This window comes from Ranitomeya variabilis, chromosome 4 (genome assembly GCF_051348905.1).
Source record: "Ranitomeya variabilis isolate aRanVar5 chromosome 4, aRanVar5.hap1, whole genome shotgun sequence".
NCBI classification, from domain to species: domain Eukaryota; kingdom Metazoa; phylum Chordata; class Amphibia; order Anura; family Dendrobatidae; genus Ranitomeya; species Ranitomeya variabilis.
In genome coordinates this window covers 450,119,221-450,134,038 of record NC_135235.1, presented here as the reverse complement: position 1 = coordinate 450,134,038, position 14,818 = coordinate 450,119,221, and the positions used below count along the sequence as shown (strand labels likewise).

At 41.6% G+C, this 14,818-nt stretch overlaps 1 protein-coding gene across 5 annotated transcripts in view; it reads right to left on the bottom strand.

Annotated features, from left to right (window-relative positions):
- Positions 1-14,818, bottom strand: part of ARHGAP40 (Rho GTPase activating protein 40) — a 182,031-nt gene that overhangs the window by 38,062 nt on the left and 129,151 nt on the right. For all 5 annotated transcript variants that reach the window (XM_077251533.1, XM_077251531.1, XM_077251532.1 and 2 more), the window contains one exon: positions 2,613-2,782. In XM_077251533.1, coding sequence (XP_077107648.1) covers positions 2,613-2,760 — 148 coding nt within the window. In that variant the 5' untranslated portion in view covers positions 2,761-2,782. The remainder of the gene's footprint in view (positions 1-2,612; positions 2,783-14,818) is intronic.

Genomic DNA, 14,818 nt, shown 5'->3' with positions numbered 1-14,818 from the left:
TACACAATGCAACAATCTTCTCTGATTATGGCGTGTTTGCCGCATTTCTTGTATATGTTTTCCCCCTTATTGGATGTGATTTTGGTGCACATATAAAGCAGAGAGTTTTTAATGTTTTTTTTCCCCTAACCTTAGGACAAGGAATACATTTCCAACCGCAGGAACTTCCTTCTGGCCAGGGAACCAGGACTCTGTAGAGCCCCATATGTGCTTATTCTGACACCATAACTAAGCTAAGTATGTGGAGCACTTGAGACAGTTTCTGTGCCTCTCTATGTACCATTACTCACAAAGTGGTTTCATCGGAAAGTTTAACTTGAGGCACATGTGAAGACTCCAGAAGGTGGTTTATATACGTACATACGTACATACATACATACATACATACACACACCTTGGCATTTTTCATGTTTTGCAACCTCACAACCTGGAATTTCACTTTTTTTATTTTGAAGGTTTGCATCAGGTCATGTAAAGAACATAAAACAAAAAAACACAAAAATTGAGCTCGACTTAAGTTGGTATGTTCACATTCACATGTGAACGCATGTTCACATTGGTCATAAAACACATGAAACCTACAAGAGAAAAAATGAGCAAAAACCCTGCTGTAAATTAGTAAAAAGCAAAAAGTGCATCTATACACAGTTTTTAGTAATACGGTTTTTGATCAAAAATAGCATAAAAAACATCCTACCATGACACTAAGGGCTTGTTTCCACTTGCGAGAAACACGTCCGTGTCTCGCATGTGAAAACCAAGCTCTGGCACCGGCACTCCAGAGTGGAGCGTGCGGCCGCATAGCAACACATGGAGCCGCATGCTCCGCTCCAAAGTGCCGGCGCCAGAGATTGGTTTTCACATGTGAGACACGGACGTGTTTCTCGCAAGTGGAAACAAGCCCTAACTCTGATAGGGACAGTCCTACACTGTCTAATATTAAAACCTTACCATGTGTCAATGTTGACCTCAGTGTGAATAAGGGCAGACAAAAGAACTGGGCCCAACCAGTAGAACACCAGCCAGGGGGAGCTTTATATACAATCTCCAGATCAGAAAAGGGTGGCCACACTCCGGCTTGTACAGAATGCAATAATACAAAGAAAAAAAAAATTGCGCTTGACTTAAGTTGGTACACATGCAGCACATAAACGCATGTTCACATTGAAGAACATACCTACAGATGTGGACATTTGGTTTTCTATTTATTGTGAAGCAAATAACAAATGGGACAAAATAACTGAAATCTTCAGTGTGCAAAATAATTCACCTCCCTAAGGTTAGTACTACGTGGAGCCTCCTTTTGCAAATCTACGTCACAATCTCAAATCACTGACAAACAGGTTTTGCTCAATAATTACCCAGTATTTCACACCATCTAGCTTCCCCTCGCCTCCAACCATGTTCCCTCTCGCCTTAAAACATCCCCACAGCATGATGCTGCCACCACCATGTTTGACTGTGGGGATGGTATTTTTCGGGTAATTAGCGGTGCTGGTTTTGCGCCTGATATAGCGTTTACTTTGGTGGCCAAAAAGTTCAATTTTGGTCTCTTTTGACCACAGTGCCTTCCTCCATACATTTGGGGAGGTTCCCACGTCTTTTGGCAAATTCAAAACGAGCCTTACAATTTGTGTGTGCAAGTAAAGGCTTTTTTTCTACCCACTGTTACATAAAGGCCACCTCAATGGAGTGTAGGGTTTATTGTGGTCGTATGGCCAGATACTCTAGTCTCTGCTTGGGAACTCTGCAGCCCCTTTACGGTTACCTTTGGTCTCTGTGCTGCCTCTCTGATTAATGACCTCCTTGCCCAGTCAGAGATTTGGTGGCCATCCCTCTCTTGGCATGCTTGTTGTGGTACCATGCTCTTTCCATTTGAGGATAATGGATTTGATGGTGCATCGGAGGATCATCAGAAATTGGGATTTTTTTTTTTTTTTAACCCAACCCTGACTTGTACTTCCCAACAACTTTGTACATGACTTGTTTGGAGATCTATTTGGTCTCCATGGTGTTGTTAGGTTAGTGGTGCCTATTGCTTAATGGTGTCAGGATTTGGAGAGGGGAATTATATATGCAGGTACAAGACTTAACTGTTTCTACATAGAGTAGAGAATTTACCGGGCAGAAGGTCAAAATAAGCAACTATAAGTACACAGTGCAATATAATATGATGGTTGTGGTATTAAATAGAATAAAAACTTTGATGGGAGTGCTTCTTTAAAAGGGGACCTGTGACTGGGTCAAAAATGGCCTATTGTTTTATGCTTGCTGCTTATTGAAGTATTCTCTAGAGCTTTTTTTTTTTTTTTTTTTAAATTGTATGTCATTTCAAAAGGGACCGTTGCTCACTGGGAAATGCAGAGCAGCCATTAAAATTGAACACCCTGTGAGTCTTCAGGATGATTTTTAGGTCAATACCACATGCAAAGGGCATTAGCTATGCTACCATTGCAACCTGAAGAGCATTACACCCATAAAATAAGAAAAAGACTGAGAAATACAAGTTTTGTGTTTTACTTTTGTATCAAGTTGCTAATAATCCTATACCTAAAATGTTCTGTGTTTGAGATCCATTAATATTCTCTGAGCAGAGTCTGAAGGTCACTTACCTTCTGGTGTGCTGGGTTCAGACGAGCTGCTTTCCTCCCCATCAGAACCCTGCATCTGCTTGATATTTTCCACCTCTAACCAGAAGTCGTTCATAGAAAGCGGGTCAGAGGTTTTCCGGCAGCGGGAGCTTGTTTGGGGCTGGTTCATGTTGTTCTGGCAAGCCTGCAGGCTGTGGAGAAAGGACAAAAGTATGAGTGATAAAATCATGGGCATAACGTCAAGGTATGCGGTTAGTATTCACTCTGTAGTGCAGAATATGTTTAGCCATTAACACAAAGCAAGATTTTTAATTTACATATTTGTAAGTTCATATGCAGCGCTACATTAAAAAGTGTGATATTCCATGTATCCGCTTGTACAATAATGGCAAATGGTAGATATGGAGCTGTTTAACAATATTGCATAGGGGGACCAAGAGCTTCAGTTTTAGTTCCAAAACCATGTGATTTCCCCCCCACACCTTTTAAAGCACATATCTCAGAATAAGCATACATTATTAAATATGTATTTTGGACCTGATCAGGCTAATACACTGATTTAAAAAATGCATGTCAGATTGGCTATATTATTACTAAAATAAAAGATAGCATTTTAATTTATGCATTTTAATATTAGAAATAGATATTTCACATAGGATTATGCCGTTATTCTGATATAGATTTTCAAAGTAAGTACACTAGACTCATCGGGTCAGACAGATTTATTTAATAATGTATGATGTACAATAAATTGTATTGTGGTACCGTGTTAGCCAGAAAAATCGATGTGAATATTTTTCTGCCCAATGATGACAGAAGTATTCTAGGAGTGATACCTTTAACATTATTTTCTGGTTAGCCAATAAAGGCATCACTCCTAGAATACTTCTGTCATCATTGGGCAGAAAAATATTCACATCGATTTTTCTGGCTAACACGGTACCACAATATAATTTGTTATTGTACATCATACATTATTAAATAAATCTGTCTGACCCAATGAGTCTAGTGTACTTACTTTGAAAATCTATGTCAGAATAACGGAATAATCCTATGTGAAATATCTATTTCGAATATTAAAATGCATAAATTAAAATGCTTCCTTTTATTTTAGTAATAATATAGCCAATCTGACATGCATTTTTTAAATCAGTGTATTAGCCTGATCAGGTCCAAAATACATATTTAATAATGTATGCTTATTCTGAGATATGTGCTTTAAAAGGTGTGGGGGGGAAATCACATGGTTTTGGAACTAAAACTGAAGCTCTTGGTCCCCCTATGCAATATTGTTAAAAAGCTCCATATCTACCATTTGCCATTTATAAAATGCGGTAATACTAGGGTCTGCCTACGTAACAAAGGGAATGTTACCTTTACTTCCCAAAAAATTATGCCACTACATGGCTTGATATTATTAGGGACAGGGATCTAAATGGAGCAAAAGACTATATAAGACTTGACCACAAGAAGGTGCATGGATACTGTATGTCTGTGCTGCCGCAACACGCCCCTGACAAAGAAAAAGGATGAAACGCGCGTTGGGGCAGCATGGTGAATGGTTCATCTGCACTCATATGTAAGTAAAAGTATGTTCTATTCATTACTCATTTTCCTACACTTATTTCATGCTGGCTCATTCAGTTTGAGCAGACTTTTTTGACAACCACAGACGTAAAGTATCAGTTCACCTTCGTGTGGTCAAGTCTTATGTAGCATATTGTGCAGAGATTTGGGGTATGTCATTTCATCATGACCCCTTTTTGGGTGTGTGAACAAGTGCTAGTTAAGGCTACTTTCACACTAGTCCGTCAGTACGGGCCGTCGCAAACAGTCGGCCCGACGTACCGATGGACAGTGTGTTAAGTAGCACAACGGGGGCAGTGGATGCAGTTTTTCAACGCATCCTCTGCCCCATTGTAATGTCCGGGGAGGAGGGGGCGGAGCTCCGGCCACACATGCGCGGTCGGAAATGGCGGACACGTCGCACAAAAAACGTTACATGTAATGCTTTTTTGTGTCGACGGTCCGCCAAAACACGACGCATCCATCGCACGACGGATGCGACGTGTGGCCATACGTCACAATGCGCCGCTAATGTAAGTCTATGGGGAAAAAACGCATCCTGCAGACAACTTTGCAGGATGCGTTTTTTCTCCTAAACGACGCATTGCGACGTATTCCAAATGACGCTAGTGTGAAAGTAGCCTAATGGGGCTTGTATTAATTCATGTTTAGCAGTACCTGTATAACGTGTGCCACATATTAGTATCTATGTGTAATTTTCCAGGATGAAATATAGGTATATTAGATTTTTTTCATGCTGTAAACTATTTACTTACAATGTTGAGTTTGATTAGAGGATTTTGTGTCATACAATCCTGCTTTTACTTGCACTCTGATTTTACTACATGAATTTTACTATATACACTTTTCATTAAAAATAGTTTTAGGTTTAATATACTCTTGTGTATCTGGGGCCTTAGTTTAGCTCATGATCTTGGCGTTGTATCCATTGTATGGGATGTAGTTTCCAACATGGTGTTCATTCGGCCTCTCACAGTTTACTAATTCTCCTTCGCATGAGGACGGGAATACGCTGGACCTGGTTTTCTCCCGTCCCGGATCGCTGCACGACTTTACTAACTCACCACTCCCACTTTCGGACCACAACCTTCTTTCCTTCTCTGTCAAGAATTGTCTCCTCACTCGGGACACCCCCACTTACCACACTTATCGGAATACACGTTCCATTAATACCCAGTAGCTTATGGACAATCTTCACACATCTTTAGCCCCCATCTCCTCCCTCTCCTGTCCAGACTTAGCATTGTCACACTTCAATAATACACTGAAGAATGCCCTAGATGAAGCAGCACCTTCTACACGCAGAAAGACCCGACAGAGACAACGGCAGCCCTGGCACACTATGCAAACACGCTTTCTTCAGCGTTGTTCAAGGTGTGCAGAGCGGCAGTGGAGAAAGTCTCTCTTAGCAGAAGACTTCATCCACTATAAGTTCATGCTCAAAACCTATAACTCTGCCCTTTATGTGGCCAAACACTCCTACTTCACCACCCTCATCACCTCACTATCCAACAACCCAAAACGACTTTTTGAAACCTTAAACTCCCTCCTGAAACCTAAAGTACAGGCCCCCATCACCAATCTCAGTGGTGAGGATCTGGCCACTTACTTCCTAGAAAAAATCAACCACATCCATCAGGATATCTCAGCCCAATCTCCTCAGTGCCTGGATCCCCTTCCCTGCCGCACCTCAAGCTCACTAGACATCTTTGACCCTGTCTCAGAAGAAGAAGTTTCCAAGCTCCTCGCTTCTGCTCGGCCTACAACCTGCAACAGTGACCCCATTCCTTCACCTCTCTTGCAGTCTCTCTCACCAGTGGTCACCACTCACCTGACTAAAATATTTAACTTCTCTCTTTCTTCAGGTATCTTTCCCCCCTCATTTAAACATGCCATCATAACCCCTTTAAAGCCATCCCTGGACCAGAACTGCACTGCTAACTACAGACCTGTCTCTAACCTTTCCTTCATCTCTAAACTCCTGGAACGCTTGGTCCACTCCCGTCTAATCCGCTATCTCTTGGAAAACTCTCTTCTCGACCCCTTACAATCTGGTTTCCGCTCTTTACACTCCACTGAAACTGCCCTCACTAAAGTCTCTAATGACCTACTAACAGCTAAATCCAAAGGTCATTGATCTCTGCTGATTCTCCTGGATCTCTCTGCCGCATTTGACACTGTGGATCACCAGCTCCTTCTCACTATGCTCCGCTCCATAGGCCTCAAGGACACAGCCCTCTCCTGGTTCTCCTCCTACCTCTCTGACCGCTCCTTCACTGTATCTTTCCCCGGCTCCTCTTCCTCTCCTCGTCCCCTTACTATCGGGGTTCAGCAGGGCTCAGTCCTAGGCCCCCTCCTCTTCTCTCTATACACGGCCCCTATTGGACAAACAATCAGCAGATTTGTGTTCCAGTATCATCTCTATGCTGATGACACCCAATTATACACTTCTTCCCCTGTCATCACCCCTACCCTAATTCAAAATACCAAGGATTGTCTGTCTGCTGTCTCTAACATCATGTCCTCCCTCTATCTGAAACTAAATCTCTCCAAAACAGAACTTCTTGTGTTTCTCCCTTCTACTATCCTCTCTCTACCCAACATCAAAATTACCCTAGATGGTTCAACCATAACTCCAAAGCAGCATGCCCGCTGTCTTGGGGTCATATTCGACACCGAACTTTCCTTTACTCCCTATATCCGATCACTCACTCGCTCTGGTCACCTGCATCTTAAAAACATCTCCAGAATCCGACCTTTTCTCACCTTTGAAACTGCTAAGACTCTTACTGTCGCTCTTATTCATTCTCGTCTGGACTACTGCAACTCTCTTCTGATCGGTCTCCCTCTTACCAAACTTTCTCCTCTCCAATCCATCTTGAATGCGGCAGCCAGGGTCATATTTCTGTCTAACCGCTTCACCGATGCCTCCATCTTGTGCCAGTCATTACACTGGCTACCCATTCGCTACAGGGTCCAGTATAAACTCATCTCTCTCACCCACAAAGCCCTCCACAGTTCTGCACCGCCTTATATCTCCTCTCTCATCTCTATCGCCCTACACGTGCCCTCCGTTCTACAAACGACCTAAGGCTAACATCCCCCGTAATCCGAACCTCGCACCTCCATCTACAAGACTTCTCTCGTGCTGCGCCAGCTCTCTGGAATGCACTTCCCGAGACGATCAGACTGATACCTAGCCCCGACCTATTCAAGCGCGCTCTAAAAACCCATCTCTTCAAACAAGCCTACCACATCAACTACTCAGTAAACTAACTTTGCCCTGTTCCCTCCTTCCAAATATTATTCTAAATCTGCACCCTACTATTCATCTGTCTCCACACCCTCCATGCCATGCACATGATAACTGCACTTGACACTTGACTATTGCACTTAAACACACGGGCTGATGACCGGATCATGCAGCTTTGTATGAAAATCCCTATGTATTATAATTGCCAGACCTGAAATAACAAGCACTTTTCACCTATTGTGTCCCCCCATTTCCTTGTAGATTGTAAGCTCGCGAGCAGGGACCTCACTCCTAATGTCACTGTTTAAATTGTCTTAACTTGTATTGAATTTGTCTGTATATGTCCCCGCTTAATTGTAAAGTGCTGCGGAATATGTTGGCGCTATATAAATAAAGATTATTATTATTACTTGTGATGGTGGTGAGGGGGAAGGTGGCGATGGGGGAGTTCTGTTTCTTTGGCACCTCAGGGGCTCTGCAAATGTGACAAGGCATCCACAATCTATTCTAGCCACATACGCACTCAAAAAATAAAATAGTGCTCCTTCCCTTAAGTACCCTGCTGTGTGCCCAAACATGATGTAGTTTCTAACCACATATGTGTTATCAATTACACAACAAATCATGAGCTCCATTTTCACCTTTTATCCTTGTGAAATTGAAACATTTGAGGCTATAGCTGCATTTTAGTTTAAAAGAAAATCAATAAAAAATAGTCATCATTTTTCCCCTCCACTTTGCATTAATTTGTGAAACACCCAAGGTGCTAAACGTCCTGAATGCAGTTTTATAAAACACATAACATATATAAACAAAGTAAACTGAGTAATCAATGGTTGATCTGACTGAAGAGACAGAAAAACCCACAATGGTCACAAAAATAACTTGAATCTGACAAAAGTAATAATAAATAAAAGATCTATGAAAATGAACAAATGAAAGTCAGACATTGATTTTCAACCATGCTTCCACAGAATTTAAAGAAAAATAAAAAACTCATGAAATAGGCTTGGACAGAAATGATGGTACCCTTAATGTAATATTTTGTTGCACAACCTTTTGAGGCAACCACTGCAATCAAACAATTCCTGTAACTGTCAATGAGACTTCTGCACCTCTCGATGGGTATTTTGGCCCACTCCTCAAGAGCAAACTGCTCCAGTTGTCTCGTGTTTGAAGATTGCCTTTTCCAAATGGAAAGGTCACTTCAGAATAGTCCAATGTTTTCCTCTTAGCCATTCGTGGGTGTTATTAGCTGTGTGTTTTGGGTCATTATCCTGTTGTAATACCCGTGACCTGCGACTGAAACCAAGCATTCTGACACTGGGCAGCACATATCTCTCTAGAATCCAGGGAATGAATGGAAAGCAGAGGAATGTCCTGTAGTTAACCTTGAGTCGCGGTGATGCGCCCTCTGCTTTTTCCCAGGCTCTAGTTCATATGAGGACATCCAGCAGAGGGCGCATCACCGCGACTCAAGGTAACTACAGGACATCCCCTGCTTTCCATTAATTCCCCGGGTTTTACAGCCACGAGCACTGCATTAGCAGAGCTCCTGGGTGTAAAATGATTTAACCCCTTCAGATGGATTTACAGCGTGGGACGTGACCTGAACGACAGAAGGTATGGGATATTGTTTTTTTATTTTTCCTTTTTACAGAACGAGGGTCTTCAGGTGGATTAAGAGTCTAATAAAATATTAAAACACCCTGTGTCTTTATTTCATTAAAGTACTTTGTAATGTGTGTGTTTTATTAACCATTTCGTACTATTGGATTAATAATGGATAGGTGTCATAATTGACGCCTCTCCATTATTAATCTGGCTTAATGTCACCTTACAATAGCAAGGTGACATTAACCCTTCATTACCCCATATCCCACCGCTACACGGGAGTGGGAAGAGAGTGGCTAAGTGCCAGAATAGGCGCATCTTCCAGATGTGCCTTTTCTGGGGTGGCTGGGGGCAGATGTTTTTAGCCAGGGGGGGCCAATAACCATGGACCCTCTCTAGGTTATTAATATCTGCCCTCAGTCACTGGCTTTACCATTCTGGCGGAGAAAATTGCGCGGGAGCCCACGCCAATTTTTTCCGCGATTTAACCCTTTAATTTAATAGCTAGAGGGCCCAAATTTTGCACACACACACACTACTAACATTAGTAGTGTGGAATATGCAAAAAAAAAAGGGATATGAGATGGTTTACTGTATGTAAACCATGTCTCATATCATGTCGGGTTTGGGAAGGAGATAGCAAAAGCAATTGAATTACCGGCTTTTATGATATCTAGCGCTGAATTAAATATAAATATATATATATATGTGTGTCTCAAATATATATATATATATATATATATATATATATATATATATATATATATATATATATATATATATATATATATACACATACATATATATATATATATATATATATACACACACACACACATACTGTATATATGTTTTAACGAACATTTGAGCCCATAAATCCATTAGATGTCAGTTTTGCAAGCCTGCGAGAAAACCTCGCAGTACGGATGCCATACGGATTACATACAGAGGATGACATGCGCAAAATACGCTGCCACATCCTGCCTACGGATGACATACGGATCACTATTTTGGGAACATTTCTGCGTATTACGGTCATAAAAAACGGACCGTATTTTCATACGCTGAGTGTGACGCCGGCCTTATAGTGATTGTAGAGGAAACAGTACTAGAGAATATAGTAATGGAGGAACTCCTCCTCGTGCTGTCAGGCTTTATATCCTGGCTGTAGTGGAAAACTAAGGTAACATTATCAGAGGATCTCCCATTAACAGCCTTTGTTAAAACAAAGTGGTTCGACCAAAACTCTCTTGCAAGGATTTACAAACGTAGTAAGGTAAAAGTCCTATAAAAATTTAAAATATTTTTAAGGGGTGCGGATTTTTAAATTATGTGCTGTTTGAGGGCTCCTTTAGGATATAATTATCTCTGCTCTTAAGTCTCCTGTTAACTGTAGATCACCCCAATGGCAGCACTGCTCTATTCTCTCTCAAAACCTCATCTAACCAACTACAGGAAGCAGTCTCTTGCCCTAACACCAAACCCCCACACCTATGGGCTAGTCCCAAAATATTAACTATCCTGTCAGTGTCATTACCTAAATTATTCACTATGCTATATACCATCACATCCTACACTGTACACTACTTATGACAATACTACACAATTCACATGACACGATATATACTAGAGACGCACAACTTACTTCACATTACACGTGACGTGATCGTCATCTTCAGGGGTAGGAACGCAACAGTCATTGTCCACCACCCTTCCATAACTACAATGTTGTATTTTGTGTGGAATCTGTTTGAGGGATAGTTCACTTGACAGTATTTTCACAGACAGAGAGCACTTGGACCCATGTTATTCAGTGGGGCAGTGCAGATGAGTTATTTTTTTTTTCACTGACAATCTGTGTGTGAGAAAAGTTGCAGTGTGCACTTGTTTCTTCCATAATTTGAATGCGACTCACCCATTCAAATCTGTGTGTGTACAATCCAGTTGCCATACAGAGCTACCAATTTTTACGGATACATTGCAATTCTGTAATATAGGAAACTGTAAATTTTCTTGAAGGTGATTAATTACTATTGCTGTAAAAAAAAAATTTAAAAAAATGAGAGTTTTCTAGATGAAACTGTGCATTTATTTATGACTGTATAAAAATCGTTTAAAGTCATATTGATATTGACCTAAATTCACCACTAAAAGTACAATGCGTCATGAAAAAACAAAAACAAAAAAAACAGACTTGGAATAACTGATATCTAGAAACATTGCAGAACCATTACTACAAAGTGACACGTCAGATTTTAAAAATGTGGCCTCAAGGGGTTAAAGGAACACTCCAGGAAAAACGTATATATATATATATTTATTTATTATACTTAGCATAGAGCCTGAGGGGGCAGTGCATGACTCAGACTCAAAATGTACCCTACACGCCCTGCATTAGACTTCGCAATGTGGATTACTATGTGTTAATGGAGGTCAAACTTGCATATTTTGGTAAGATCAGCCTTAGCTGTAATGTGTATAGGATGGCCCCAGTATCCCTTATTTATTTTTAAATTTTATATATGTTTTCAAAAGTTCAAATCGCCCCTTTTGTCTGTTTATATATTTGTTTCCTGTATTTTTCATCCACTCCTGGTTTTGGCTTACAAATACTGAGGTAAAAAACTGACCAAATGCTGAACATAGCCTTAGAGGAGAGCTTTGACTGTCTCAGCCATTAAAGGGAACCTGTCACCCCCCCCTGGCATTTTTAACTAAAAGAGCCACCTTGTGCAGCACTAATGCTGCATTCTGTCAAGGTGGTTCTTTTATTTGGGGTCACTTCCAAACGCCTCCCAGCCATCACTCGGCCCCTCCGTGCACCGCCTCCTCGGTCTTCATTAACATCCCTGGTGACTGCACTGTAAGTTCCTTTTTCGGCAGTTTGCGCTGCCCTTTGACTCACATCACATGATGGGAACTTACAGCGCAGGCGCAGAGGACGTTAGTGAAGGCGACGAACGGAGCACGGAGGGGCCGAGTGATGGCTGGGAGGCGTTTGTGTCCGGGGGAAAAAGACATGCCCCCCGGACAGACTACAGGTAGGGCGGGCAAGTTGAAAAAATGAATATTGCAGCATTAGAAGGGACCCCAAATAAGAGCCACCTTGACAGAATGCAGCATTAGTGCTGCACAAGGTGGCTCTTTTAGTTTTTAGTCTTTAACTGCCAGGTATGGGTCGGGTTCACCCCCGTGAGCCAGCTCCAGACCCCTGCTACCGAATTGCCCCCCGACTTGCACATCGGATGTCGGCAAGGTGTTAACCTGCAAGTTATTAGCATTATGAAGGTGACTCGCAGCTCTACTGGAAATACAGTAGAAAATGAACAATATTTCTCCTGTGAGCCTGCGGCTTTCAGTCAGTCATGCAGGCACGACTTCAGTGGCAGCTGCAAGCACATCCCGGCACTGACTGACAGCCATCCCAGACCAATGGCTTTCTCAGCAATGCATCAGTGCAATGTGAGAAGACGTGCTGCTAACAGCCTGCAGCTCCTGTTCTCTGTTCCTTGGAGCACGGAACCCACAGTAACCATATATGCTCGCTGATGTTTTGTTTTTTTTTTTGTTATTCCATGTGAACTGGAACAGTTTCTGAAATTTCTCATCAGTGAGGATATATGGTAACTGAGGGTTCCGTGCACCGAGGAAGATATTATGAAACTGGAGTTGAGTTGGTTTTCATTTCTCTTTTTTCTAATCTCCATATTAAAGTGGAACCTGTCACATGTAAAAGAAAAAAACATTTACTTCCCTTCTACCAGTGTGACATGTAATGGCCGCTCTCTGCTCTCCTGATCTCACGGCTGAGCTGTGTGTGATTATACCTGACACTTCGGCAGGTTCCTCTCAGCTTCCAGCTCACAGGCAGACAGGGTTGCAGTAGTGTTGCAATACAGCAGAGATAGAGGAAAAAAACGTGTTTGTAAGAACACAAAGTTCAGTTCTGCAGTGTGAGGTCTCACACTGGTAATGCTTCCTTTCATGTACAATAGTCTCTGGAGGTGGATTCTCATACAGTGCAGTGCCCGGCCCATAGTCCTGAACAGCTCATCTACACATAAGAAAAACATGAATTTCTCTGCAATCAGACATCGGATCGCATATATCAATGTATCATTTAGTTCAGCTTCGTATGACCTACATGCCCATATAGACGGCTTCGTAAAGTTGATCCTATTGACATATTCCTTTCAATTACTCATCTGATGTACAGTATGTTATTAAAGGGAATCTGTCAGTAGGATTTCAGAAATCAGTTAGAGACCCCAGAGGAAGGCAGAGGGGCCGGGGCAGAGCTGAGGGCCCTACCCACAGTCCCACCCCTCTGAATTGACATTTTATTACACTCAAACTTCAAATGCTGATTAAAGAACAACCAGGATGCGGATTTCTTCACTAATGGTATCTATTTAATCTGTATGACAGAGCCATTATGGCCATGCCTTTATTTTAAAGTTAATCTGTCATCACAATTTTGCATGTTAAAAAGAATCTGTCACTAGGTTTTTTCTTTCTGCCCAATGTGAGTCGTCCACCAGGGCAATGGGGATACTTGGTACCGGGTCCGGTCGCTCTTAAAGGGGATGTCACGGTGGCTGCGACCAGGTCCGTGGCCCTGGGCGCTCACATAAAAGGGAAAAAATCTTTTAAGGGAATTTGGTAATAAAGTTTATTCGTGACGCCACCTGTGGTTCTCGGTCAGAGGAACCGACGCTGCTTAACCCCTTCATGACCCAGCCTATTTTGACCTTAATGACCTGCCATTTTTTGCAATTCTGACCAGTGTCCCTTTATGAGGTAATAACTCAGGAACGCTTCAACGGATCCTTGCGGTTCTGAGATTGTTTTTTCGTGACATATTGGGCTTCATGTTAGTGGTAAATTTAGGTCGATAATTTCTGAGTTTATTTGTGAAAAAAAACTGAAATTTGGCGAAAATTTTGAAAATTTCTCAATTTTCACATTTTGAATTTTTATTCTGTTAAACCAGAGAGTTATGTGACACAAAATAGTTAATAAATAACATTTCCCACATGTCTACTTTACATCAGCACAATTTTAGAAATACATTTTTTTTTTGCTAGGAAGTTATAAGGGTTAAAATTTGACCAGTGATTTCTCATTTTTACAACAAAATTTACAAAACCATTTTTTTTAGGGACCACCTCACATTTGAAGTCAGTTTGAGGGTTCTATATGGCAGAAAATACCCAAAAGTGACACCATTCTAAAAACTGCACCCCTCAAGGTGCTCAAAACCACATTCAAGAAGTTTATTAACCCTTCAGGTGTTTCACAGCAGCAGAAGCAACATGGAAGGAAAAAATGAACATTTAACTTTTTAGTCACAAAAATTATATTTTAGCAACAATTTTGTTATTTTCCCAAGGGTAAAAGGAGAAACTGGACCACGAACGTTGTTGTGCAATTTGTCCTGAGTACGCTGATACCTCATATGTGTGGGTAAACCACCGTTTGGGCGCACGGCAGGGCTCGGAAAGGAAGGAGCGCCATTTGACTTTTTGAATGAAAAATTGGCTCCAATCTTTAGCGGACACCATGTCGCGCTTGGAGAGCCCCCGTGTGCCTAAACATTGGAGCTCCCCCACAAGTGACCCCATTTTGGAAACTAGACCCCCCAAGGAACTTATCTAGAAGCATAGTGAGCACTTTAAACCCTCAGGTGCTTCACAAATTGATCCGTAAAAATGAAAAAGTACTTTTTTTTTTCACACAAAATTTCTTTTAGCCTCAATTTGTTCATTTTCAC